Genomic DNA, 25,737 nt, shown 5'->3' with positions numbered 1-25,737 from the left:
GAACAGTAGAAGAGTCATTGCATATTGTTAGCATATGCATTATCAGATGTTCATGCATTTTTATATCTTTTTATCTAAAAAAAATATAGGGAGGCCTCCAATCTAGAAATATGTGTGTACTTCATTTATCAATTTTTAAAATACTTTAATCCTAAAAAACCCTGGATAATTTCCCAGTAAACTCATTGAAGTTTTAATACTTAGGATAATGTAACATTTGTCTTTGAGATTATGGTTCTCTTTGTTGTTGTTGATTATCTTTAAATTTGTCTTTTTTTCTTCCTTTTTTTTTTTTTTTTTAAAAAAAAAATAGAAACCCTGGCTATGAAAGGATTAACATTGAACTGTTTGGGGAAAAAGGAAGAAGCTTATGAATTGGTTCGTAGAGGTTTGAGAAATGACTTGAAGAGTCATGTGTGTATCCTTTTTGAGATATATTTAAGGATTGGACTAGGGTGTCTTGAACTAAGGCAGCAGTTTAGGAATCAGTAGTTTTAGATCCCTCTTACCATGTAACTCCAGAGAAGGTGATTCTTAAATTGAATAATGGCAACTACCTTCATTCAGGAACCTTTTAAATATACCTACTATATTCTAACATATATCTATTTACAGATAAATGGGACTTGCCTTTTAAAATCTCTATGAAAGCTCTTTCCACACTTAAAAAGAAGAGGTATCATGTAGATTTCATCATACAAGTTTGCAGAGGGGTATACAATAAGGAGTATTAGGCAATATAGTGTACCTACGAAGAGCATAGGCTTTGGAGTATGCTTCACTTAGATTTGAATCCCAGCTCAAGTTCTTTCTAACTATAGTCTTAGGGTTTAGTTTCCTCATGTGTAAAATGAGGATAATCATACCCACCTCACTGTGGTGGTGTAAAGATTTAATTATGTTTAACATAGTCCCTGATAATGCTCATAAGTAAATTTTACTTTATTAAGCGGTATGTGAGAGTAGGAACAAGTACAAATATCTGAGGGAAGACAGAGAAGAAACTGTGGGTTACTATCTTTTAAATAGTTTTTTTGACAAATGTTTCTTTACCTGTTTTGTGGGCTAACACAATTTTAAGTGTTGAAACACTTAGCAAATTTTTCAAGTGTTTACCAGGCCCCTGAGACAGACTAAGTACAGACTAAGAAAAGATACGGATTTTGCTCTCAAGGAAATTTTATATAGTCTAGTAAAGGAATATACTTGTTAGAAACTTATACCAAACACTTCTGGGTATTACATAAAACATCATAGCTTATTCAAAATTATCTCTAGTCTAGTAAAGCAGAAGTGAATGAGTTGGAGGGAAGGGTATAGCTCAGTGGTAGAGTGCATGCCTAGCATGCATGAAGTCCTGGGTTCAACCCCCAGTATTTCCATTAAATGAATAAATAAACCTAATTACCTCCCCCCAACCAAGAAAAAAAATGTTAAAAAAAAAGAAAGAAAAAAAAGAAGTGAATGAGTTGGGAATAACGAGAAGCTAAAAAGGTAAGCAAAGGATTAATTAATGAGACTGTTGTCAGGTATCTTTTCTTCATTTCTAATGTTGGCGTGGGTTCTGTATGTATTTGCTATGCTTTATTTAATTGGGTTCCTCTTGATGAACGTAAATTTCTTTAAATTTTATCAATATTAAACTCCTAGAAGATAGATCTTTTAGGAGGTGAAGATTAGAGGCAGTTAAAAGGTGTTGCAGTGCTCAGTATTGGTGGTTGAAATGGTGAGGGAGGTTGGATGGGAAGATAAATGATGGGGGCCAGATTAGGAAGGGTAGTATGTCTCAGGCTTTTTAAAACCATGTTCTAACCAACTGAGGAGATTTCATTAAGCTTTAATTTGTCTCTTGCATTATGAAAACATTATTTTTTGAATACAGTTCATAATATTAAATATGTAGTTTCACTTATACATGCCACCCTAGACATTCTGTATTTACTAACTCTGTTGAGGATTCCTGGTGTAAAAGTTGTTAGATTGAAAAGTTTGAACCTAATCTGAGGGAGAAACATTGCAAATTTCTGGAAAGGGCTGTAGACGTTTTTTCTTTTGATTATGTGTGTTTTAGGATGGTTACTCTTGCAGGTGAGAATAAAAGCAGAGAGACTGAAGGCAGGAGGATGGGTTACTGTTAAAGTAATCAAGATGTAAAGTGAAAATGACCTGTATTAGGGGAGTGGGATTGTTTACATATTTCCTCCCTTTGTAGCATATTTTACAACCCGCTATAATTTTACTTACTTATCTGTGTCCCTTACTAGACTTTAAGTTCTTTGAATGCAGGAGACTATCCATTTTGGTCACCTGCACCCTAATTATTAAGAAATTTTAATAATTAGGATTTAATTTATTTAAGATTTTTTTTAAATGGAGGTACTGAGGTCAGTATTGAACCCAAGACCTTATCCTTGCTGAGTGTGCTCTTATCACTGAGCTATACCCACCCCCGATAATTATTATTTAAATGAGTGAATATTTTTATTTTTTATGTGGTTGAGTTTGATTTTTAGGAACTTTATACTGCACTGAGGGTCTGTCCTAAGGACCTTGTTAGCTGAAGAAAAGAAAACACACAGGATTTAAAATAATTACATATCATGGATACCCATGTCCTCCCTCTTTTTCCTTTTAAAGATAAAGATAATTCTTAATATTTATCGAGTATTTGTTTTGTGCCAGTGAGCAGTTTATGTATGTTATTCCATTTTGTCACCAAACTGCTATGCTTTGATGTATAGACTTTCTATTTATATTTTATATTTGAAGAAACCTAATAGGACAGCGTTCACTTGTTTAAGGTCACAAAACTAACAAGACAGGCTAGGCCTGTTTTCTCTGGCTTGAAAAGCTGTGCTCTTTGCACTGTATTAAACTGCCTTCTATCTTTATATTCTCTTTTTAAGCTTGTAATTTTATAAATAGCTATAGTTTTCTGAGTTTCCTGGGGAATATTATTGGGATACTATTTCTTGACTTATAGGTTGTATCCTTAACTAAATCCTTTAGGTTGGCATGTTTATGGGCTTCTCCAGAGGTCAGACAAGAAATATGATGAAGCCATTAAGTGTTACAGAAATGCTCTAAAATGGGATAAAGACAATCTTCAAATCTTAAGGGACCTTTCTTTACTACAGATTCAAATGAGAGATCTTGAGGGTTACAGGGTAAGTAAAATTGAGAATTTTTTTATTCTAGGGTGAAAATATTTAAAACTTTTTGTGAGTACTTTCTGATAACAAAATTTTCCATTTTTTAAAAGAATTTAGTTGAGTCTTGCCTCCTTCCCCCAGTAGTGATTGGGGAATCATATTTTTAAATGAATTATTTTACTATGAGAAAGAGTTGGATTACTGCATAGGATTGAGTTAATTCAGAAAAAAATGTATATATATTTATGTGTGTATGCATATGTGTATATATGTTAAATTAGCCTGATCTCTTTAAGGAGCATTTATTTAGACTGTAAACCTAAGAAAAAGGTTTTTTTTTCCCTTTAAGGAAACGAGGTATCAATTACTTCAACTTCGACCTGCACAGAGAGCATCATGGATTGGTTATGCTATTGCTTACCATTTATTAGAAGATTATGAAATGGCAGCAAAGATTTTAGAAGAATTTAGGAAAACACAACAGGTAACAGCCAGAAGTCAGACCTGGTAGACTAGGTCTGATTCTTGGTATAACTGAAAGAAAAAGTATACATTGCTAACTTTTTATTTTGAAACAGTTTCAAACTTACAGAAGAGTTGCAAGAATAGTACAAAGAACTCCATGTAGAAGTTCACTCACATTAACTAATTGTTAATATTTGATACATTTACTTTATGATCTCTATATCTAACTTATCCATTTAAATTTTTTCCAAAGATGTTTCAGAATAATTGTAGACACCATGCTCTTTAACTTCTGAATGCTTCAGTGTGATATTTCCTAAGAATAACTACAGTAGTCAACTTTATAGATAGTGCTATATAGATTATCAAAAAATTAGGAAATTTAACTTTGATAGACTGTTACTATCTAATCCACAGCCCATATTCAAAATTTACTAATTGTCCTGTTTATATCCTTTCTAGGATTTTCTTTTCACTTTCGGGATTCAGTTTAGAATCATGCCTTTCATTTAGTTATCACTTCTCTTCATCTTTTAAACTGAAAGTTTCAAAGGCTTTCTTTGTATTTCATGACATTGATATTTTTGAGGAGTCATGGCAGTACTTTTGTAGAATGTCCATCAGTTTGGATTTGTTTGATGTTTCCTCATTATTAGATATTGTTAAGCATTTTTGGCAGGAAACTGCAGAGGTGATGTTGAACCCTTCTCATTCCACCACATTAAGAGCCACATGGTGTTTTTTTCATTTGATTACTTGCTTAAGGTGGTGTCTGCCAGGTTTCTACACAATAAACTTGTTATATTTTCCCTTTGTATTTAATAAACAATTTGAGACTTAAGTAGGCTGTTCCTCACCAAACTTTTCATCACTAGTTTTAGCCTTCTATTATGATTCTTGCCTGAAACAAGTGTTCCTATGATAGTTGCTAAATGGTGATTTTGTCTTATTCCTTTCAGATTTATTATTTGACAGTCTACTCTTAAGAGCCTTCCTTTCTCCCCTGTTTGTTTATTATATGTAAGAGCTTATGGATTCTTACTTTATTCAGTGGATTGTAAGTTAATATTGTCATTATTTACTTAGTTGCTCCCTAGACAGGTATTTAGGAATTGTTTAAAAATGAGTTTTATCAATCATATATTATCCTTTGACTTCTTGTATATGTTCAAGCATGTAAACAATTTTCTAATATGAAAACAAAATTCTTACTGTTAGTATTCCTTATATCCATATATAGACATCCCCCGATAAAGTGGATTATGAATATAGTGAACTCCTTTTATATCAGAATCAAGTTCTTCGGGAAGCAGGTCTCTATAGAGAAGCTCTGGAACATCTTTGTACCTATGAAAAGCAGATTTGTGATAAACTTGCTGTAGAAGAAACCAAAGGTATCTTTTTTTTTTTTTAAAGAATGTCATTTATTCTGTTATTTAATTATGACAAAGAGCAAGACTGAAAAATCTAGTTGCTGCTGATAGTTGTATATTATACAACTGTTTTATTTTAAGAAATAAAAATCTATTTCTTACTCATGTACTTCAAATAATTTGTAATATGGGAAAATATACATTTAACAATGGTTATTGTTGATATGGGAAAAATAATTGTGAACAATAAATTGTGTAATGAAGTGACTCAGTAAAATATTTTTTCTTTAAAGTATCTTTGATCTGAAAATATTATAGGGTTTGACTAGAACATAGGAGGCAGTTGCTCAATTCTATAAGACAGGATTAAGGTCTTAAAACTGCTTATTAGCAAAACTGAATGTGTATACCAAATTTCTTTATTGCCAATAATATATATTGATAAATCAGTCTTCACTAACGTGCATATGGCGCACTCCTAGGGTTCTTTATAGTTTATCTGAGTGCTTTCTGATACATAGAAAGAACATGAATTGAAACCAGAGATCGGGGCTTATTTGTGTGATTGTGATAGGATAGCACATCCTGAAATAAAGATCTCTAGTACTGCCGTTTATTAGAGGACTGAGAAAAAGGAGTCTTCATAGTTTTAAAAGTTGAGGAACTGATTATGGAAAATGAAAGAAAAATAACAAGTAATTGAAAATCTAAGTACTTTCTAAAGAGAAAGGAAAATACTATATGATATCATTTATATGTAGAATCTTAAAAAAAAGACAAACTTATTTACAAAATAGAAACAGACTCACAGACATAGAAAACAAACTTATGGTTGCTGGGGTAGGGGATGGGGTGGGAAGGGATAAATTGGGAGATCGAGATTTGCAGATACTAACTAATATATATAAAATAGATAAACAATAAGTTCACTCAGTATCTTGTAGTAACTTATGGTGAAAAAGAATGTGAAAATGAATTTTTAAAAAAGTGCTTTCCAAGAATTGCCTTCTGAGATGTTGCTTTGCCTCTGTTAGACCAGGCAACTGGAGTTTGCTGGTTTCATATTTCTTTGTCTCCCCTTGAAGTTGAATACTGGAAAAACATGGTATCTGTGTACATAGTGGATATAGCCTTTTCTTGCCAGGTGAACTTTTCAGCAGAGGATAATGCTACTAGCAAGAAAAAATGGAAGTTTAAGGCACTTGGATCTCATTTGTGAAGTATAGATCCATAATCCTCTTTCATTTGAGTTAATCATCCCATAGCGGTCTATTCGTTCTAAAGGAATAGATTTCTGACTTAATGGAAAGATCACAAGATTGAAAAACCTAGTTTGAGTTCTAGCATTGACTATTAACCAGCTATATGATGAAGGGCAAGACCTGGGCCTCAGTTTTTTTATGGAAATATGTGACATTGTTCAAAATACTCAAGTTCATTGTTTTATTTTATTCTTTTAATAACTTTATTAGTGAGGAAGAATGACAAATCAAGCTGATGACTCAGAACTGACCCATAGATTTTAGCAATTTGAAAGTCACTGGTGACCTTAACAGAAGGACTTTCTGAACATTTGGAAGGAAGGTAGTAAAACCCAAACAGGTCAAGTAGATTTAAATAAGTAGAAGAATTGGTAATGGCATGCATAAATGACTCATACGAGTAATTTTGCTGTGTAGAAAGCACATACAAGGTGGTGGTGAGTGGAATGGTTACAGGATCAAAAGAAGGTTTTTTACAGCATGTGCTTATGCTCACTTGATAATGATCTAGTAGGGACAGAATATTCAGTACAGTGGAGAGGATGTGATCTAGAGGATAAGTTGAAGGGTTAGTCTTAGATAACAACATGAATAGTTCATCCACAGTAGTGAGAGATGGTAGAGTATATGGGCAAGTAGGTATGTAGACCTAGTGAGTATTTGAGAGCTCTCTTCTAGTTGATTCAGTGAAATAGGAAACAGCCATCTGTTCATTCTACAAAATATGTATTGAATACCTACAGTGAGTCAGGTATTGGGGACAGGGTATGTAAAGAGAATAAAAGTGAACTAAGATAGTAGAATCATCAATTGTTGGACATTCCAGTAATAAAGACCATTGATTGGTGGATGGTCAGGATAATTTAGGAACTTCTGGAGTAGGTGAGTGGACATAGTTAGGCAGATAGTTTCATTGTTAATTCCTATACCACCAGTTCCTTCTGCAAGGGAAAGGTGGATGGAGATTAAGGGAAGGAAAAATGGATGAATGTTACATAGGGGAGAAAAGTTACAGAATAGTTTTTATGTTTTTAGTGAACTAGGCTTTTGGTTAATGTAGAGCAGGCTGTCAACTTTGGTACTGTTGACATTTTAGGATGGAGATGTTGGAGGTGGAAGTCTCTTACATGTTACATAATGTTTAGCAGCATTGGTAGCTTCTACCTATCAGATACCACCTCATTCCACTTACTGTGACACCGAAAATGTCTCCAGATTTTGCTAAATGTCACCTAGATGGCAAAAATGCCCCTGGTTGAGAACCACTCAGGGTATAGACATTAAGAATATGCGCTCATTTAGGCATATTGCTTGGGTTCAAATCCCAACTCTAACAATTAACTATTTGAAAGATCCTTGACAAGTTTAAGTTCTCTGCTTTAAAATGACGAAAGTAATAGTAACCTGTCTGATAGAGCTTTGAGAATTGAATTAATTAATGCATGTGAAACATTTAAAAGTCACTGGCACCCTCAGTAGGTGTTCATTTTTATTATTTGATGAGATAAAAGGGTGCAAGAGTGAAGTCCTCATTTGAAAATAGTATCTTTGGTGAATGGGAGGCCATTAAGGAAAGGATTCCTGACCAGTGCTTGAAGCTTGGGTGAGTTTGGAGCTCATCTGTTTCTAGTGAAACCAATTCCTCAGTCCATTCATTTGTGAAAAGGTAACGATCAGGCAAATAATTGGGATGATACAGGCCTCAAAATTGATTAGCAAGGGGGCCTAGGTTTTGAGACTGATTTTGATATTTGGGGCTGCTAATGTCACTTAGGGATGGGATTGGTCATGCAGTCCAGACAAGATAAGCAGTGAGTCTACAGGTTGCTGAAAGGCCTGAAGAAAAGGGAATGTTTTTTTCTAAGGTTGAAGGGGAGGATTAGTGAGACAAGAAGAAAATCAAGACCGTTAAGCTTAAAGCAAGGTGCCTGTTTGGTAGTTGGAAAAGAGAGAAAACCAGTAGCTGGAAGAGAGAATGTGGCCATGATTATGGACTGCTAGAGCAGAATCATTGTATAATTGATTAAGGGATCATAAGGTTAGGATATTGGATTGGGTCATTAATTTGGATGTTGAAATTGTCCATACATTACTAGAAATAATTGAGTAGTAGATGATGACTCTGTTCAGTGCATTTGAGAAAGTAGCGTAGAGTTAGACAAGTACTTGAATAAATAGAGGACATGAGGAGGATGGCATTTCTAAATAAGAACTTTAAAAAGGAGAGACAATAGAATTACGTGGTCAGTAGTTTTGTTGAAGGGAACTGAGAACTCAGGAGGATGCAGAATCTACCTACTTCCCAATATTTGAAGAGATTTTAAGAGAAAGTTTGAGGAAAACTTAAAGTTACAATCAGAAGTTACTTGGTTAATAGAATTTTTCTTTTTTCAATCAGGGGAACTTCTGTTGCAATTATGTCGTTTGGAAGATGCAGCTGATGTTTATAGAGGATTACAAGAGAGGAATCCTGAAAACTGGGCCTATTACAAAGGCTTAGAAAAGGCACTCAAGCCAGGTAGCACTGACTAAAACTTCCTTTCTAATCTTTAATTGCTTCTTTTGTTAATATATATTTTGTTAATTCATTGAAAAGTGTAACTAGAAAAATAACGGTTAAGAATTGGTATGGCGGGGAGGGTGTAGCTCAGTGGTAGAGGTCCTGGGTTCAGTCCCCAGTAACTCCATCAAATAAATAAATAAATAAACCTAATGACCGTGCCCCACCCCAGCCCCCAAAAAAAAAGAAAAGAATTGGTTCAAAATCTGAATACAAATGTACATTTGCAAACTTCCATTTAATATGGCAGACTGGGCATTTTCTGAAACCTGTCTTCTACAAACTCATAGAAATAGTTGGGAAAATAATTTTAGAAGCAACTTTTAAAAATTCTTAAAGGTATGGCAGCATCAAACACATGAAAGGGAAATTTTCACTGACAGAAATAGAGATGTCTCCCTAAAGGAAAGAAGCAAGCATAACTTCTGTGGTAACCGGTGACTATAGCAGAGTGGCCTGCCAGAACGTAGCCAAGCCGAAACAGCAGCGTCGTTTCCTTTGTGGGAAGATGGATTCAAATAAACTTGGGTGCGGAGACTCTCTTCTCCCCAACCATTGTCTTCCAAGAATGGGCCCGCTTGTGAGGACAAGTCCAGAAACATATCATCTACAAAAGGGCAGGGTCCTCAGCCAGGAAGATCTGATTTGAAGCAGTGTTTCCTCCAAGACTGATAGCGAGCTATTCCTAGTATATTGATAAATGCAGGGGAAACCTCATAACAAAGAATATCATACTCCATAGGAACACCAACACAGGCACGGTGATCAGTGCCAGCAAGCCCAAGAGTAGAGGTGATAGAGGACTCTACAATGAAGAGAGGGAATGAAATGTGAATAGTTACGAGAAAGTACCAATTAGGAATCTGGGAAATGAAAAACTTACTTATTGATGTGACATAAGATCTTAATAGATTAAATAGAAGAGAGGCCACAGCTGAGGAAAAATTAGTGAAGTGGAAGATCGATAGAAGAAGGAAAGCTCTCAACTGAGACTTAAAGAAAATATAAAAGAAATATGGAGAAACGGAGGTGGAGCATAGATCCAGAAGCTCCAGAATAAATCAAAGGAGAGAGTTAGAGAAGCAGAGGCTGAAGAGAATAGTGGAGAAGTCCTATTTGGAAACACAAGTAATCCTTTCTCAGAACTAAAGTAAAGGAGTCCTCAGATTTTGAAAGGCTACGTGAACCAGAACAGAGTAAAGAAAATTATGTCTGTTGTATGATTACAGGTATTTAAAATACGAAAATATTTGAAGGAAATATTCTAAAATGATTGTTGATATATTTAGGTGGTTGGATTATAAATTATCTTCCCATGTTCATATTATTTTGGTCTGCAGCTAATATGTTAGAACGACTAAAAATTTATGAGGAGGCCTGGACTAAATATCCCAGGGGATTGGTGCCAAGAAGACTGCCATTAAATTTTTTATCTGGTAAGTGAAAGTAACTACAAAGGAATGAAAATGATGTTATGATATAGTTTCTTTCCTTGGTTTTAAATACATGAGTATGCATATTAAAATTTTAATGTATGCATTATTAGAGTTGTCTGGGTAAATGTAAATCAACAGGATTTTTTTCTTCCAAGGTGAGAAGTTTAAAGAATGTTTGGATAAGTTCCTAAGGATGAACTTCAGCAAGGGTTGTCCACCAGTCTTCAATACTTTGAGATCTTTATACAAAGATAAGGAAAAGGTAAAGCAAAATACGATGGTTTTGTTTTGTTTTTGACTATCATTTTCTTGCTCACTATTTGGAATAATTGGTTCTTGGTTACCTATGCACTTAGTACATACACACTTTGTGAATGGTAGCAGTTCTTCCTAGCTTGCAGTTTAAATCGTTCTGTGCCTTTTATTTGCTTTTCATCCTCTTCTCTCTTTAGCTAAGTAACTTACTGCTTATTTGTCTCTTTTGTTCCTGGTGTATACTTTTTAACGAGTCAGTATAGGTATGAAAAGTTGGTAAGGTAGTGATTTCTAAAGTATTTTGTCTAGTCCCTGCTGATGGTGAAAGCCAGAAATCGTTTTTGGTGGTTTGTCTTTTTGCACTAGGTTTTAGCTTAGTAATCTTTCTCCTTTATTTGGTAGAAAAAAACTCTGTTGTAAGAGTTTATTTGCTACCTCAGTAAGTCAGCTTACTCTTTAAGCTATGTATTATAATATTCAAAATACTTGTTAAACGGTGTTTTGATTTAATTTAGATTATTTTGTTCACAAGTACAGTGGTAGCAAGAAATGTTGGTTGGATTAAAAAAGAAACCTCAGTTACAGTGAAGAATCAGAAAGATGGGACAGATTAAACATGCTAAAGATTTAACCTAAAGCACATAAAGTGTACTTTTTTGCCAGTCTTTTGTTGAGAGGCCCAAGGTATGGGCTTTACTGATGACTATTTCACCTTTTTTTTCTTGCTTAAATCACATTGATAAAATGTGGTGTGTTACTTCTAGTTTTGGTAGAGTGAGAACTTGATCATTGTGAAGGAGTCTTGATTTTAGAATCACATGTGTTATTGTGACTTTCCCCTTTATGGTTGTCTTATTTAAACCTAAATTGTTAAAAAATATCTAATTTAGTTTTGAATCTTCCCACAGTATTCAACTTATAGAAACAGTTCTTTCTCTTTGTTCTCATTTCTTAAGTTTACATAATTAATTAAATTCTGCAATGATGATAATGAATGCAACTAATTCAAACAGGTTTGGGAAAACAAAACTCTTAGTAAGCATGTAGCTCAACTTGTGGGAGCAGAAGAACATGGGCGCACCAGAATAACCTGGCTGTGACCATTCAGTCCCCAGAGTTTTCTGATGTAATGGAGAGAGCTGGTGTTAATCTGTTGAGTCAGTTAAGTTGAGGTCACTTAAGAGAGCTTCTATAGTAACAAATTCATTATAGATGGATTAAGCAAAGAAGGGAATTAATAAATTAAAAGTATTCACAGATCTCTTACAAAGCCAGGAGCAAGTAGTATAGTCATGAGTCAGGAGAAACCAGAACCTGGACAGCCACTTAATCTCCTGGATCTCAGAAACCCACCCACTGTTGCATGTTTCAGTTTTACTAGTGCATTCCCCTGGATTATGAAATAGAGAGTTGATGCTATCATCTATTTGTAGAATTTCTTTTCAGTATTTGATAATTCTTGATTCCTAAAGTGCAAATGCATTTAATTCTTGATTCTGGAAGTGCAGATGTTAACTGTGGGTGTTGTTTATATGAATTGAGATAAGAATGAACCAAGATAGAAATCATCCCTAACATTACCTCTCTTTGTCCAGCCTTTTCCTGGTTTCTAGTTCTGCTTGATGCTTTATTTTATAGCAGGGAAAGAGTTGCCAGTAATTTTTTGCTAGAAAATTATGTCTGAAAACATACCTTCAAAAATGTATGGTTTACTTCCTTTTAAATTTTTATCCATAGATTAAGAAATTTATAGAAGGGTGTGTATATGTGTGTGTGTGTGTGAGAGAGAGAGAAAGACAGTGTGATGGAATGTTTATTTAGCCCTGTAATAGTAAATAACACGTTTTGAACAAGCATAGTATCTATCTATCTATCTATCTATCTATCTATCTATCTATCTATCTATCTATCTATATTTTTAATTAAACTGTGCTTGTGTGTTTGTACTCTAGGTGGCAATCATAGAAGAATTAGTAGTAGGTTATGAAACCTCTCTAAAAAGCTGCCGATTATTTAACCCCAATGGTAAGTGCTCAAGTTTTATGCTTTAAAAACACCTTGGAAGTCTAAATATATGAAATTCTTAATCAGAAGATCAATGGTGTTCATTATTTAGGCAGTAAGCTTAGTATTTAAACTTTTTTTCCTTTTAAGAGGAATATGCATTCATCTGCACATTGTGTGAAAATACTTGGTAAAAAGGTAAAACAGTAGCTTATTGAAGAAAATTTTATATAAAATTTAAAGCATCTTCAAAACTAAATTAATAATATAATGACCTTCCATTAACCCATCACTCAACTTCAGTAATTTTTAACTCATGGCCAAACTTACTTCACCTATATTCTTACCTGCTTCCCTCTGTTCCTGTGTTATTCTGAAGCAAATCCCAAACATTGCATTGTTTCATCCATGAATGTTTAATATTCTAAAGGTCACAACCATAATGTTATCACCATAACTGAACATTAATATGTTCTTAATATCGAAGAAAAAAAGTCCATACTTAGATTTCCAAGTATCTTAGAAACGTCACTTTTTCTCTTTGTTTTTGAAGTTTATTTGAATGAAGATCCAGATGAAATCTATACTTGAATTTGGTTGATACATCTCTTAACTCTTTTTTTTTTTTTTATAAATCTATAGGTTTTCCCGCTATCTTATCTTCTTCCTGCAGTTTATTTACTAAAGAAATCAGATTATTTTTCTTGAGTTTTTTCTACAGTCTAGATTTTGCTGAATAACCCCCACATGGTGTTGCTTCACATGTTATTTCTCTGTCCTGAATTTGTTATAAATTGGTAGTTGGATGTAGATCTGTGCTGTTTAGTATGGTAGCCATTAGCCACAAATAGCTGTTAAAATTTTTTAAATTAAATAAAAAGATCAGTTCCTCATTTGCAGTAGCTACATTTCAAGTGCTGCTCAATAGCTTTGTACATCTAATGCCTACCATATTGGACAAGGCAGATCCAGAACATTTCATCATTGTGGAGACTCTTAATGGACAGGTCTGACTATAGGCTTGATGAGATTTGATTTTTTTGTTTGTTTGTTTTAAAGACAAAGAGGGATGAGCAAGATTATATCATGGGTGTGTTCTTTGATAAGACAGGAAGTGTTTGTTTCATATCTTGGGAACTGTTAAGAGTTACAAACTAGTAGACAGGAGGGAAAGCTCAAGTGGTAGAGTGCATGCTTAGTGTGCAAGAGGTCTTGGATTCAATCCCCAGTACCTCCTCTAAAAATAAATAAATAAACCTAATTACCCCCCCAAGAAAGAATTATAGACCAGTAGTATTCTGTCATTCATTTTTTTATTATCTTAAAAGATATATTTACTATCTGTTTATCTAGTATTTCAGTTTGTATAGGAAAAGCAAAATAAATGTGGCTTTTTCTCCCCTACCTCCTACTTTTTTGTTGTTTTTTACCAGCTTTTAAAGTAATGAACTGGTTTAGCAGCGTCCTTCAAAGATGATCAATACAAGTTTTAAAAGTATTACTGTGAATTCATGGATTTAAACATATTTAATATTTTAAATCACTGCAATTTTAAATGGTTTCAGCCTTCACATACCAGGGTAGTAGTTGATAGCTTCCTAGTAGTTTGGTATGACAAAATATTCCAGTTCACCTTGTATACTGCCCATAGCAGACCTGTAATCAGTTGTTTTTCCCAAGGAGCCCTGGTTTGTACAGTGGGAAAGCCCAGTATGGGACCTGGGGTGCTTATTGCTATTGAGTTGATCACTGTTTTTAGGTCTCAGATGAATTTTAATAGTTCTTTTTAGAAGGCGTTACCATGGTTTCATTGGTTAATCATCATGATGTTCCTTTGATTATCAGCATTTTCCTACATATTTTACAAATGTGGAAGAGGTTCAATGACATGCCCAAGAATATGCAGCACTTTAGTTGCAGATCTATCAGATCGGGAGTTGGTGAGTTCCACTCCTATTGTTTGTCCACTGAGCCATCCTACTTCTACTAGGATAAAAATAAGCAATCTGTTGCTTTCTTTGAAAGCAAATAACAGTTCTTAGATTTTAGAAATTTATATTACAAAAGCATTTTTAATGTGTGGGTTGTATATTTAACTTACACATTTTTTTATGAGTATATAAAAATCTAAATTATGAACTAAAATACAGAATAAGCGTTTTTACTTACCTAATTTTTTGTTATCTTTTTATTTAACCTAAATTATGCATTGTTGCATATTCAGCATAATATTAAGACATAGTAAGAATATTAAAATATATTAAGAATCTTATAATCATCAAAATTCAAAATAACCACATCAGATATATTTATGCATAGTACATTAGCTAGAAACCCAATTAAGCAGTCAAGCCTTTCTTTTTTCTTTTTCTTTTTCTTTTCTTTAACCTCACATTGATGGAAATTTTCTCTTTATTCTTATTTTTTCCCTTTATACGTAACATTGTGATCAGTATACTCTCATGTTCTAGTACAGCTTGTCCACCCCCTGCCCCACCCAGTTTTCTTTTTAGGTAATTTGTTAGAGCTTTGATCTCATTTATCTGCCCTGTTTATTCTATGACATTCTTACTATGCAAGGCATTGTGGTAGGAGTTATAATGATACAGAGTAGAAAGTGTGGGCCCTTCCAAAGAGCTTATAAATTTAAAGGTAGTTTCATAACTAGATGCATAAATAACGTGGTTTGAACTACTTTCCTTATTAATAAAAATAGAGCCATTTTGAGGTGGATACTCTCTTAATACATATAGTGACTAATCTTGGTTTCTTTCCTCTCCTACTCTTCTCCCCCACTTTTTAAAGATGATGGAAAAGAGGAACCACCTACCACATTACTTTGGGTCCAGTACTACTTGGCACAACATTATGACAAAATTGGTCAGCCATCTATTGCTTTGGAGTACATAAATACCGCTATTGAAAGTACACCCACGTTGATAGAGCTCTTTCTTGTGAAAGCTAAAATCTATAAGGTAAAAACTTTCCCCCCTTTTCCTTACAAGGTAATGAGACATAAATTTGTTTAAAATGTTCTAGATTCAAGCTGCTGTAAGAAAAATGACATATTTTATACCTCACAAAATATGGAATAACAAATATAGTATATTTCTCACTCTGATTACTTTTAGACATGTTCTGGTCATGCTGATTAGCTCATTCATCTATAGCTATATATATGCGAACACATACATGCATAAATACAGATGGTTATTCATATCTATGGTTATTCATACTATATATTCTCATACATTCACAGATACACACATATCTGGTTATTTTCTTGGTTTTAAGTACCAAGCGTATAGATAAAAGTAATTATATTTGCTGTGAAATGTTTGTTTCTGTTAACATTTCAGTGTGATCCTATGTCAGTATCTGGTAATCTTAATAAAATGAAACTGAAGATTCTACTGTGAATTCTGCATACTGTTTCTGTTGCCTTTTCAACTCCTGGGTCCTGCTTGAAAATCTAGTCATATGTTCTAACATCATCTTAAAATAAAATTAGCTCTTTTCTGTCTTAATACAAATACAGTTTAGTAATAAAAGCTCTCAGGGAAGAGATTGTAAACCAATAATTTATTTACCAAAAATATTGAAATTAAGTAATGTTTTAAAAGCACTTTCTAAAAGCCAGGTAATTCTTATTAGTTTTGTGGCTTTGCCAAATCGACCAGATAGATGAATTAGAATGAAGATCATTGTGAAATGTCCGCTAGTGGTCCTAATCATAATGTTTCCATGGTTCCTTTAGAGTAGAAATTTGGCCATCCTTTTCTCATTGAATTATGTTGTTCTGACTTAAAGATTTTGATTGTTATTTATTCTTTGATTCAGCCATGACTTTTGAGTATTCACTATATGCCAGGCAGTGTTGTATGTGTAGTCAGTAAGATTACAATAGTAGACAAAATTTTCAAAACAAGTCTTTACTATCAGAGAGCTTATATTCTACATGATACAAAGGTATCAGAACTTAATATTGCAATAGAATGTATGCATCTACATTGATTATGATTGTAAGAAATTGAAGATTACCTTTTCTTCCATTTGTGTTTTAGTGATTTATGAACAAGAAACTAGCTACCTGCATAGTAAAATCTGTGTACTGACTGATTTATTGTGCTTTTGTGCCCTGTTAATGTTAGCATGCTGGGAATATTAAAGAAGCTGCGAGGTGGATGGATGAGGCCCAGGCCTTGGACACAGCAGATAGGTTTATCAACTCCAAGTGTGCAAAATACATGCTAAAAGCCAACCTAATAAAAGAGGCTGAAGAAATGTGCTCGAAGTTTACAAGGGTTTGTACAGCTACTTTTCTTACTTATGAATTAATAGCTCATATTTATACTTTGTTTATTTTGCAAAGTTTACTTCTAATATTTTTTAATATCAAAATAGTCAGGATTTTAATTAAATTGCCTTATCAAATAAACCTGAAATCAGTATTAATATAAAACATCATTTTCTTCTTATATGGTTATACATTGGGTTTTTTAAGTTTGATTTATATTGATATACGTTTAGTTGACCGTTTTAGGGGTAAAGGGAACTACTGTTAATTATCTGTTATGGCTAGTGTCCTATTTCTTATGTTACTCTCTAACACCAATTATGTAGACCTTTTTTGATTAATCATTTACAAGGGTACTTTAACATTGTTTTAGAAATACAATTCTAATTTCTTTCACATATTAACTCTTCCCTCTTACTCTGAGAATGGTTTAAAAAAATAGAAAACTATTTTGAAAGAATTCAAACCAGTTGACCATCTTTCCTTCTTAAATCCTATGGTGGAATAGTGTATTTGGTAAGAAATTGTCTTGAATGTGTGTGCTTTTCATCTAGGAAGGAACATCAGCAGTTGAAAATTTGAATGAAATGCAATGCATGTGGTTCCAGACAGAATGTGCCCAAGCTTATAAGGCAATGAATAAATTTGGTGAAGCACTTAAGAAATGTCATGAGATTGAAAGAGTAAGTACTCCATACATAAGAATTTCTCATTTCATTCTGTTATATGTTGAAGATTTTGGGAATATTCTGTAATTTTTTTCTTTTCTCCCACTTTATAATGCACAGAAAATTATTTCTAAAAATCGTATTCACATTTTTCAAATTTTATAAAATGGAAATATAGAGTTATATTCAACGACTTCCGTATTGTCTCCTCTTTCTGGCAGAATTCATGTGGAAAACTTAATGGAAAGTTTGTATTTTAGCTATGTTTTCATTGATTTTTCCATGTTTCTTTCTAATTGTTGCCCCTTCTTCATTAATGCATACAAAGCTTATTAGTTATCCTAGAAACCTGTTTGTTGTGGGGTTGATTGGTGGTGCCATATACCCTTGATATATATTAGATTTGAGCTTTGAAGCTTTTTTACAGTATTTCTGTAATGTATGTAATTCCTCATTTTCTTTTTTTTTTTCCCAAAGATTTTATTTTATTTGGAGGGGTTAGTAATTAGCTCTATTTATTTATTTATTTTTAGATGAAGTACTGGGGATTGAACCCAGGACCTCCTGCATGCTGAGCATGCACTCTACCACTTGAGCTGTACCACCCCCTGTAATTCCTCATTTTCTGAGAAATTTATTCTTTTCCTAGTCCTCTTCACTTTTGGTTCATTTTTGTCACGACTAGTTGTCTTTCATTTTTTGTGTTTTTTATATATAAAAATAATTTGCGTCATTTCTTGCTTTTTCTACCACCAAGTCGTGAACCCCTGAGTTTAGTTGAAATGTGTTAGTTTCTGTTGCTTGATTTACCTGCTAATTGATTACTCTGCCACCTACTAGCATTACATTGCATAGAATTCAGATTTGTATTCTCAAAAAAATTACCAAATACCGCATATTTGTAATCATCTGCAGATTGTTCTAAATATAAAACTGAATGTTAAATGTGTAAATCTACTGTACTGCACCATTATGTATGTTAATAAATTCTGATAGGTTTGTCATGATAGCTTTATTTAAGTATGATGAAGGAAGGAAGGAATAAATAAACACACGCACACACACATACACACATATATCTTAAAGCGTTTTGTTTTCCTTTCATTCAACAAATAATTCAATGCCTGATGTATGCCATATACTGTGCTAGGTGATGGCCAATTTTATTTGTTTATTTGAAATGAAAAATATTTATATTGAATTACTGTAATTTTTAATATTTTCAAATTTTACTAATTTTTTCATGGCTAGTACACAAGTAATTCCAAGGCTTTGATTTTTGTAGTTTTCTTTGCTATTGCTATACTTCAGTATAATAAAAAAGATAATTTTGTTAGCATTTTATAGAAATCACTGATGACCAGTTTGACTTTCATACATACTGTATGAGGAAGATTACCCTTAGATCATATGTGGACTTATTAAAACTAGAAGATGTACTTCGACAGCATCCATTTTACTTCAAGGCAGCAAGAATTGCTATAGAGATCTATTTGAAGCTTCACGACAACCCCCTTACAGATGAGAATAAAGAACATGAAGCTGATACAGGTATAATATTTGAAGATTTCTTATTTTTTTGGTATGATGTATATTTATGTTTTTGTGTAATGTAGATTTTTCCTGAGCTTTTTATTAAGCACCTTGTAGGAAGATGTTATACATGCTTTAGAAAATGGTGATGGCCATTTTATGAATTTCTCTAAGCAACAAAAGAAAAATACTGTTTATGTTACTCTTTAAAACGTTAAGCAAGAATTTAACTAACTGGTCATTAGCTTTTAACGAGTTGAATTTCATGAATTTTACATGTAATATCTAATTTACCCAATACTATAAATTGTTAACTACAATGCTGTGAACTGCTACTTAAAACATGTTTTTTTACTAAGATACAGTTGATTTACAATGTTTTATTAGTTTCAGGTGTAAAGCAGAGTGATTCAGTTATACATATACATATATGTGTGTATGTATATGTAGATGTAGTTTCTTTTTTGGATTATTTTCCATTATAGGTTATTATAAAATATCGAGTATAGTTCTTCATGCTACACAGTAGGTCTTTATTGTTTATTTTATATTTAGTAGTGTGTATATGTTAATCCCAGATTCCTAATTTATCTGCCCCACCTTCCCCTTTGGTAACCATAGTTTGTTTGCTATGTCTGTGAGTCTTTCTTTTTGTAAATAAGTTCCTTTATTTTTTTTCCCTAAAATTCCACATGTGGAATTTTAATTTAATTTAATCATACAATATTTGTCTTTCTGTGTCTTACTTCACTTATATGATAATCTGAAGGTCCATTCATGCTGCTGCAGATAGCATTTTTTTCATTTTTTTTTTATGGCTGAGTAATGTTTCATTATATATATATATACCACATCTTTTTTATTCATTTATCTGTTGATGGACATTTAGGTTGCTTTCATGTCTTGGCTATTGTGAACAGTACAGCTATGAACATTGGGGTGCACATGTCTTTTTGTTAGTTTTCTCCATATTATGCCCAGGAGTGAGATCACTGGATTGTATGGTAATTCTATTTTTAGTCTTTTAAGGAATCTCCATTGTTTTCCTTAGTAGCTGCACCAGTTTATATTCCCACCAGCAGTGTGGGAGGGTTCCCTTTTCTCCACATCCTCTCCAGCATTTATTATTTGTAGATTTAAAAAATTTAAAAAAAATTTGGGGGGGGATTGTGTTAATTGGTTTGTTTGTTTATTTTAATGGAGGTACTGGGGATTGAACCCAAGACCTTGTGCATGCTAAGCATGTGCTCTATCTTGAGCTGTATCCTCCCTCCTTGGTTGGTTGGGTTTTTTTGATATTAAGCATTATGAGCTACTTGTGTATTTTGGAAATTAATCCTTTGTTGGTCTCATTGTTTGCAAATATTTTCTCCCATTCCATACATTATCTCTTCATTTTGTTTATGGTTTCCTTTTCTGTGCAAAAGCTTTTAAGTTTAATTAGGTCCCATTTGTTTATTTGTTGCAGTTTATGTCAAAGAGTGTTCTGCCTATATTTTCCTCTGGGAGTTTTAGAGTATCCAATCTTACATTTAGGTCTTTAATCCATTTTGAGTTTATTTTTGTATATGGTGTTAGAGAATGTTCTAATTTCATTCTTTTACATGTGGCTGTCCAGTTAAACTGCTAATTTTATATTAGTGTTTGAACCTTACATTAGTGTTGGCCATCAGTTTTTCTAGTTATTTTTTCCTCTTAATAGTAATTTATAATTAACCTACTAAAAGATAAGTATTGCTTAAACATTAAAACTCAGCTTAGGAACTATTTTCAATATCTTGTAATAACCTATACTGATAAAATATGAAAAAGAATATATATGTATAACTGAATCTTTATGCTGTATAGCAAAAAATAACATTGTAAATCAACTATACTTCAATGAAAAATAAAATAAGATAAAACTCAGCTTAGTGCACATTTCATTGTCTTTTTTTCTTTATGTCAAGAGAAAAGATATTTCTGATGTGCTAAATTAACCATTGGAGGTAAATTAGCAGCATGACTAATTTAGTCATTGCTGTCAGTCACCTTCAGACAAGGGGGTTGGGGGGAACTCAGCTTAGAATTAAACCAGTAAAATTGCTCAGTGACTTATCGTTTGACCAGTTTTTTACATGCCATTTTTATGGCAAGGTATCAGAATGTGTAGGGAGAAATCTTCCTTATATAATTATTTGGGAAAGGATCTCAGAATAAAAGTGACCCAGGCATGCAGAAAGATAAAAGTTAATTGTTTGTCCACATATTTTGTGACTTATTCATAGCAAAAATGTTATAGGCTTTGGGGCATGAAAAATATGTCAGATTTTTTTCTTCAGTCCTGAGTTTATTCCTCTTCTGAGGTTATGGTTGGTTATTTTCTGTATCCTTCCTCCTGCTAAAGACCTTTAGATTCTTTTGTTACTTTTTAATTAAATTTTTCTTACTGCCTAAGAACAGTTTAGAAGTTTCTAAGGACACACACTGAAGCCCTTGCACAGATTTTACTTGAATCTCTGTCTACCTATTGTTGCTTCTTCACCTAGAAAGAAAATGCCAGTGAGAATCTACAGTGAGAAGCTGTGATCCCCTGGCTTCTCTTGTTTACCTTCCTGTTATTCCTCCTGTCTTAAACCTCTTCTTCAACTGATTTCTGTATGTTAATCCTGTATCTACCTTGACAAATTGTTTTATTAGCACTAGTAGTTTTTGTGTGGAGCTTTTAGGGTTTTTTATATATAGTATCATGTCATCAGCATATAGTGACAATTTTACCTCTTCTCTTCCAATTTGGATCCCTTTTTATTTCTTTTTCTTGCCTGATTGCTGTGGCTAGGACTTCCAAAACGATGTTGAATATAAGTGGTGAGAGTGGGCATCCTTGTCTTGTTCCAGATTTTAGTGGGGAGGCTTTCAGTTTTTCATCATTGAGTATTATGCTGGCTGTGGGTTTGTCATAAATAGCTTTTATTATGTTGAGATATGTTCCCTCTATACCCATTTTGGTAAGAGTTTTTTTTTTTTTTAATCATAAATGGGTATTGAATTTTATCAAATGCTTTTTCTGCATTTGTTGCAATGGCCATGTGATTTTTGTCCTTTCTTTTGTTGATGTGGTGTATCACATTGATTTGGCTTCATAGAATGAGTTTGGAAGTATTCCCTTCTTTTCAGTCTTTTGGAAGAGTTTGGGAATGATCAGTATGAGTTCTTCTCTGTATGTGTGTTAGAATTCCCCAGTGAAGCTGTTTGGTCCTAGACTTTTGTTTGTAGGGAGGTTTTTTTTATTGCTGATTCCATCTAATTTCTAGTTATTGGTCTGTTCCATGTGCTTTGTTTCTTCTTGATTCAGTCTTGGTGGGCTGTAGGTTTCCAGAAACTTGTCCATTTCTTCTGAGTTGTCCAGTTTGTTCTCATATAGTTGTTCATAGTGTTCTCTTACAGTTTTTTATATTTCTGTAGTATTGGTTATAATTTCTCCATTTTCCTGTCTTATTTTGTTTATTTGTGCTCTTTCTCTTTTCTTCTTAGTGAGCCTGGCCATTGTCAATTTTGTTCACTCTTTCAAAAAAGCAGTTCTTGGTTTAATTGAGTTTTTTCTTTTTTTTTTTTAATCTCTATTTTCTTTATTTCCTCCCTGATCTTTATTATTTCCTTCTTTCTGCTGACTTTAGGTTTGGTTTGCTCTTCTTTTCCTAATTCTTTTAAGTGATAGGTTAGGTTGTTTACTTGAGATTGTTCTTGTTTTTTGAGGAAGGCCTATATCACTATGAACTTCCCTCTTAGGACTGCTTTTGCTGCATCCCATAGATTTTGTGTGATTGTGTTTTCATTGTCATTCGTCTCAAAGTATTTTTTAGTTTCTTCTTTGATTTCATTGTTGACCCATTGGTTTTTTAATAGCATGTTGTTTACTTTTCATGCAGTTTTTTTTTCTCCTTTGTTTTTCTGTGGTTGGTTTCTAGTTTCACAGCATTGTGGTCAGAAAAGATGCTTGAAATAATTTCTATCCTCTTAAATTTGTTGAGGCTTCCTTTGTGCCCAAGTGTATGATCTATTCTAGAGAATGTTCCATGCACACCTGAAAAGAATATATGTTTTGTTTTTTGGAGAATGTAATGTCCTAAAAATATCAACCAAGTCCAATTGTTCGGTTGTGCCATTTAGTATCTCTGTTGCCTTATTGATTTTCTGTCTGGAAGATCAGTCTAATGATGTTAATGAGGTGTTAACATCTCCTACTATATGTTCCCATCAGTTTCTCCCTTTATGTCTGTTAGTATTTGCTTTATATATTTAGGTGCTCATATATTGGGTGCATATATGTTAAGTGTAATATCCTCATCCCACTTCTTCAGATTATGCAAATAATACACAATTAACTATCACTGTACAGAGTTGAAACAACTCAGAAAAATACCTAGCAAATGTGAAAATCCCTTTTCAGTTTTCTCCTACCCAAAGATTACCTCTTTTCAAAGGGTATCCCTGTGAAATGTTCAATTTTCTAGGTGTACAATGTTTTTTTGAGCAGGGTGGGTAATTAGGTTTACTTATTTGTTTTATTTTTGGAGGTGGTGCTGGGGATTGAACCCAGGACCTTGTGTACACTAAGCATGTGCTCTACCACTTGAGCTATATCGTTCCCCCTATTTTGCCTTCTAATTTGTATGTTAGTTTGGCTGGGTAGAGTTTTCTAGATTCAGATGTTATTTTCTGTGTATACACATATATACATGCATACACATACATATACACCGACCCACACTCTAGCAAAGTAGAATTTTCCTCTGGCTCTGTCCTCCAGGTTCTTGGTTCTACCTTCTGAATCATCCTTTTTTTATCTTGAAAGTTAGCATCTGTTTGCAGCTAAGTAGTTTTAAAATCTGCTTCTCAAATTTTCAGACTCTAAAGGCTCTCATTTTATACTCTCACAGCACCTTTAATGTTCTCTTAACGGAACACCTCATCACTTCTTTCTCATTCTAATTGATAGAAGTGGGTCACTAGGTATAACCTATACTTGAGTAGGGGAGGGGAATCAAAGACTTTTTTTTTTTTGTAAAGAGTTTTTTTTTATTGTGTAACATAATTTAAGTAAATAAATTTTTTAAGAATTTCACACATGTTCTGATTCTTTCCATTGCCCATCAACCCTTAGTTCCTCGAATGTCTGAGTCATATAATCTTCAAGGCAGCCCTTTCAATAATTTTTGGTCAATCAACAGTTGTCAGTCAGCCCATAATTCTTTTAGTTGGGCTTCTTTGATTTCCAGTGGAACATGAGCACACTTCAGAAACAACTCACCTGTAATCTTTGGGATCCAATTTTCTCAAGCAATTTACTACAGGACTATTACATATTTGGGGTCAGGGAAGATTGATCTGCCTGGTTCTGAATTTCAGACACCCTCTAAATATGCATTAAGTTCATTTACTCCTAAGCTTATCACACCCTAGAACAGTACTGATCATTGCCAATACCTAAGATAAAAAAGTCTGACTGTTAGGTTTTTCATAGCTTATTTAGCAGCTCTGTCTTGTAGTTCTTTCCACAGATCTAACATGTAGTTCTGTGAGTAAAGGAAACCACATAGTTACTCTATGAGGCATTTCCAACAATGCAGGTCTCCGGAAAAAGCCCCATCGGGATAGACCTCAACCAAAGACTCATTTTTAACTGCCATGTTCTGCATTCTGGACACAAATAACTTCCATTATTCTTTCATGCAAAATATACCTGCCCCTCCCAAGGCCTCCAAAAGTCTCATCCTATTACAGCATTAGCTCAAAATCCAGAGTGTTTTATAAATGAGGTGCAGGTACTAACGAATTTCTTGAATATGGTTCGTAATATAGCTCTTCAAGTAGAGTTCTTGTTACGAAATCTGTGAACCAAAGAGACAATTTACTTATTCAGTATAAAGTGGTCAGAGTGGAAAAGGGCACCCACTGTAGATGTTCTTTTTCAAAAAAGGGTGGTGAGGAGAGACTGGAGGCACACAGGAGTTACTGGTTCATTTCCATTCTCAAGTCCAGTTGGGTACAGGTTAGCAGTTCTTTGATGAGGACTCGAGACCTAGAAATAATTCTTTATGGCTCTTGGCTCTGTCCTCTGGGTTCTTGGTTCCACTTCTGAATCATCCTTTTTTCTTGAAAGTTAGCATTTGTTTGCTGCTAAGTAGTTTTTTAATCTGCTTCCAAAAATTTGGGGGGTCTAAAGGCTTCTTTTCATTTCCTACTGTCTCTGCTACTTTCATTCCAGGTTTGCTATGTGTCTGCCATTATAATTCTCTTTAGAATTTTATGGCTCTTTTGTGAATCTTATTGAATTCACATGCACAGATATCCTTGTCTACCTTGAGCTTTTGGTGAGAGGACAAATATTTCTAAGTTTCTTAAAAGGTCTTTTGTCTGATTGAGAGGATCTGTGAGTCACACCCTTAAAATTTTTAAGAGAGCTTTTTGTTTGACTAGTCACTGAGGCACCATCTTTCTGAGTCTGAGTCCTAACAAAAGATTTTAAAGCCAAACTCTCCACTTTCCCATTTGACATGTTTTCCTGGCAACGCTCTGGATTTGATCTTTGCTTGGCAGCCATTTCTGGAGAGGCTGAGAATTTTCAAAACGGTCAAGTCTCTCCTCCTTCCTTTAGTTTCTTTCTCTTGCATTTTTAACTACAAGCAGCAAGAGGAATGAGGTTCCACCTTTGAACTCCCACCCCTTCCTTTTGGCCTGGAAATCCCCCTA

General features: G+C 33.7%; 1 protein-coding gene and 2 non-coding genes across 4 annotated transcripts in view; 2 read left to right on the top strand and 1 right to left on the bottom strand.

Moving 5' to 3' along the window:
• The window catches only part of NAA15 (N-alpha-acetyltransferase 15, NatA auxiliary subunit), a 73,587-nt gene that overhangs the window by 28,619 nt on the left and 19,231 nt on the right, over positions 1-25,737 (top strand). For both annotated transcript variants that reach the window (XM_031465745.2, XM_031465754.2), the window contains exons 3-14: positions 314-418; positions 3,010-3,167; positions 3,502-3,636; positions 4,858-5,011; positions 8,651-8,770; positions 10,153-10,248; positions 10,404-10,510; positions 12,456-12,528; positions 15,313-15,482; positions 16,659-16,811; positions 17,359-17,487; positions 18,810-19,023. In XM_031465745.2, coding sequence (XP_031321605.1) covers positions 314-418; positions 3,010-3,167; positions 3,502-3,636; positions 4,858-5,011; positions 8,651-8,770; positions 10,153-10,248; positions 10,404-10,510; positions 12,456-12,528; positions 15,313-15,482; positions 16,659-16,811; positions 17,359-17,487; positions 18,810-19,023 — 1,614 coding nt within the window. The remainder of the gene's footprint in view (positions 1-313; positions 419-3,009; positions 3,168-3,501; positions 3,637-4,857; positions 5,012-8,650; positions 8,771-10,152; positions 10,249-10,403; positions 10,511-12,455; positions 12,529-15,312; positions 15,483-16,658; positions 16,812-17,358; positions 17,488-18,809; positions 19,024-25,737) is intronic.
• LOC116149009 (small nucleolar RNA SNORA19) lies at positions 20,919-21,048 on the top strand. Its single transcript, XR_004132655.1, has one exon. It is a non-coding gene; the product is annotated as a small nucleolar RNA SNORA19 (small nucleolar RNA).
• Positions 24,521-24,650, bottom strand: LOC116149011 (small nucleolar RNA SNORA18). The gene has a single exon (XR_004132656.1). It is a non-coding gene; the product is annotated as a small nucleolar RNA SNORA18 (small nucleolar RNA).

Source organism: Camelus dromedarius, chromosome 1 (assembly GCF_036321535.1).
Source record: "Camelus dromedarius isolate mCamDro1 chromosome 1, mCamDro1.pat, whole genome shotgun sequence".
Classification (NCBI taxonomy): Eukaryota; Metazoa; Chordata; class Mammalia; order Artiodactyla; family Camelidae; genus Camelus; species Camelus dromedarius.
Note: the sequence above shows the minus strand (reverse complement) of the source record. Positions and strands in the feature narration are given on the sequence as shown.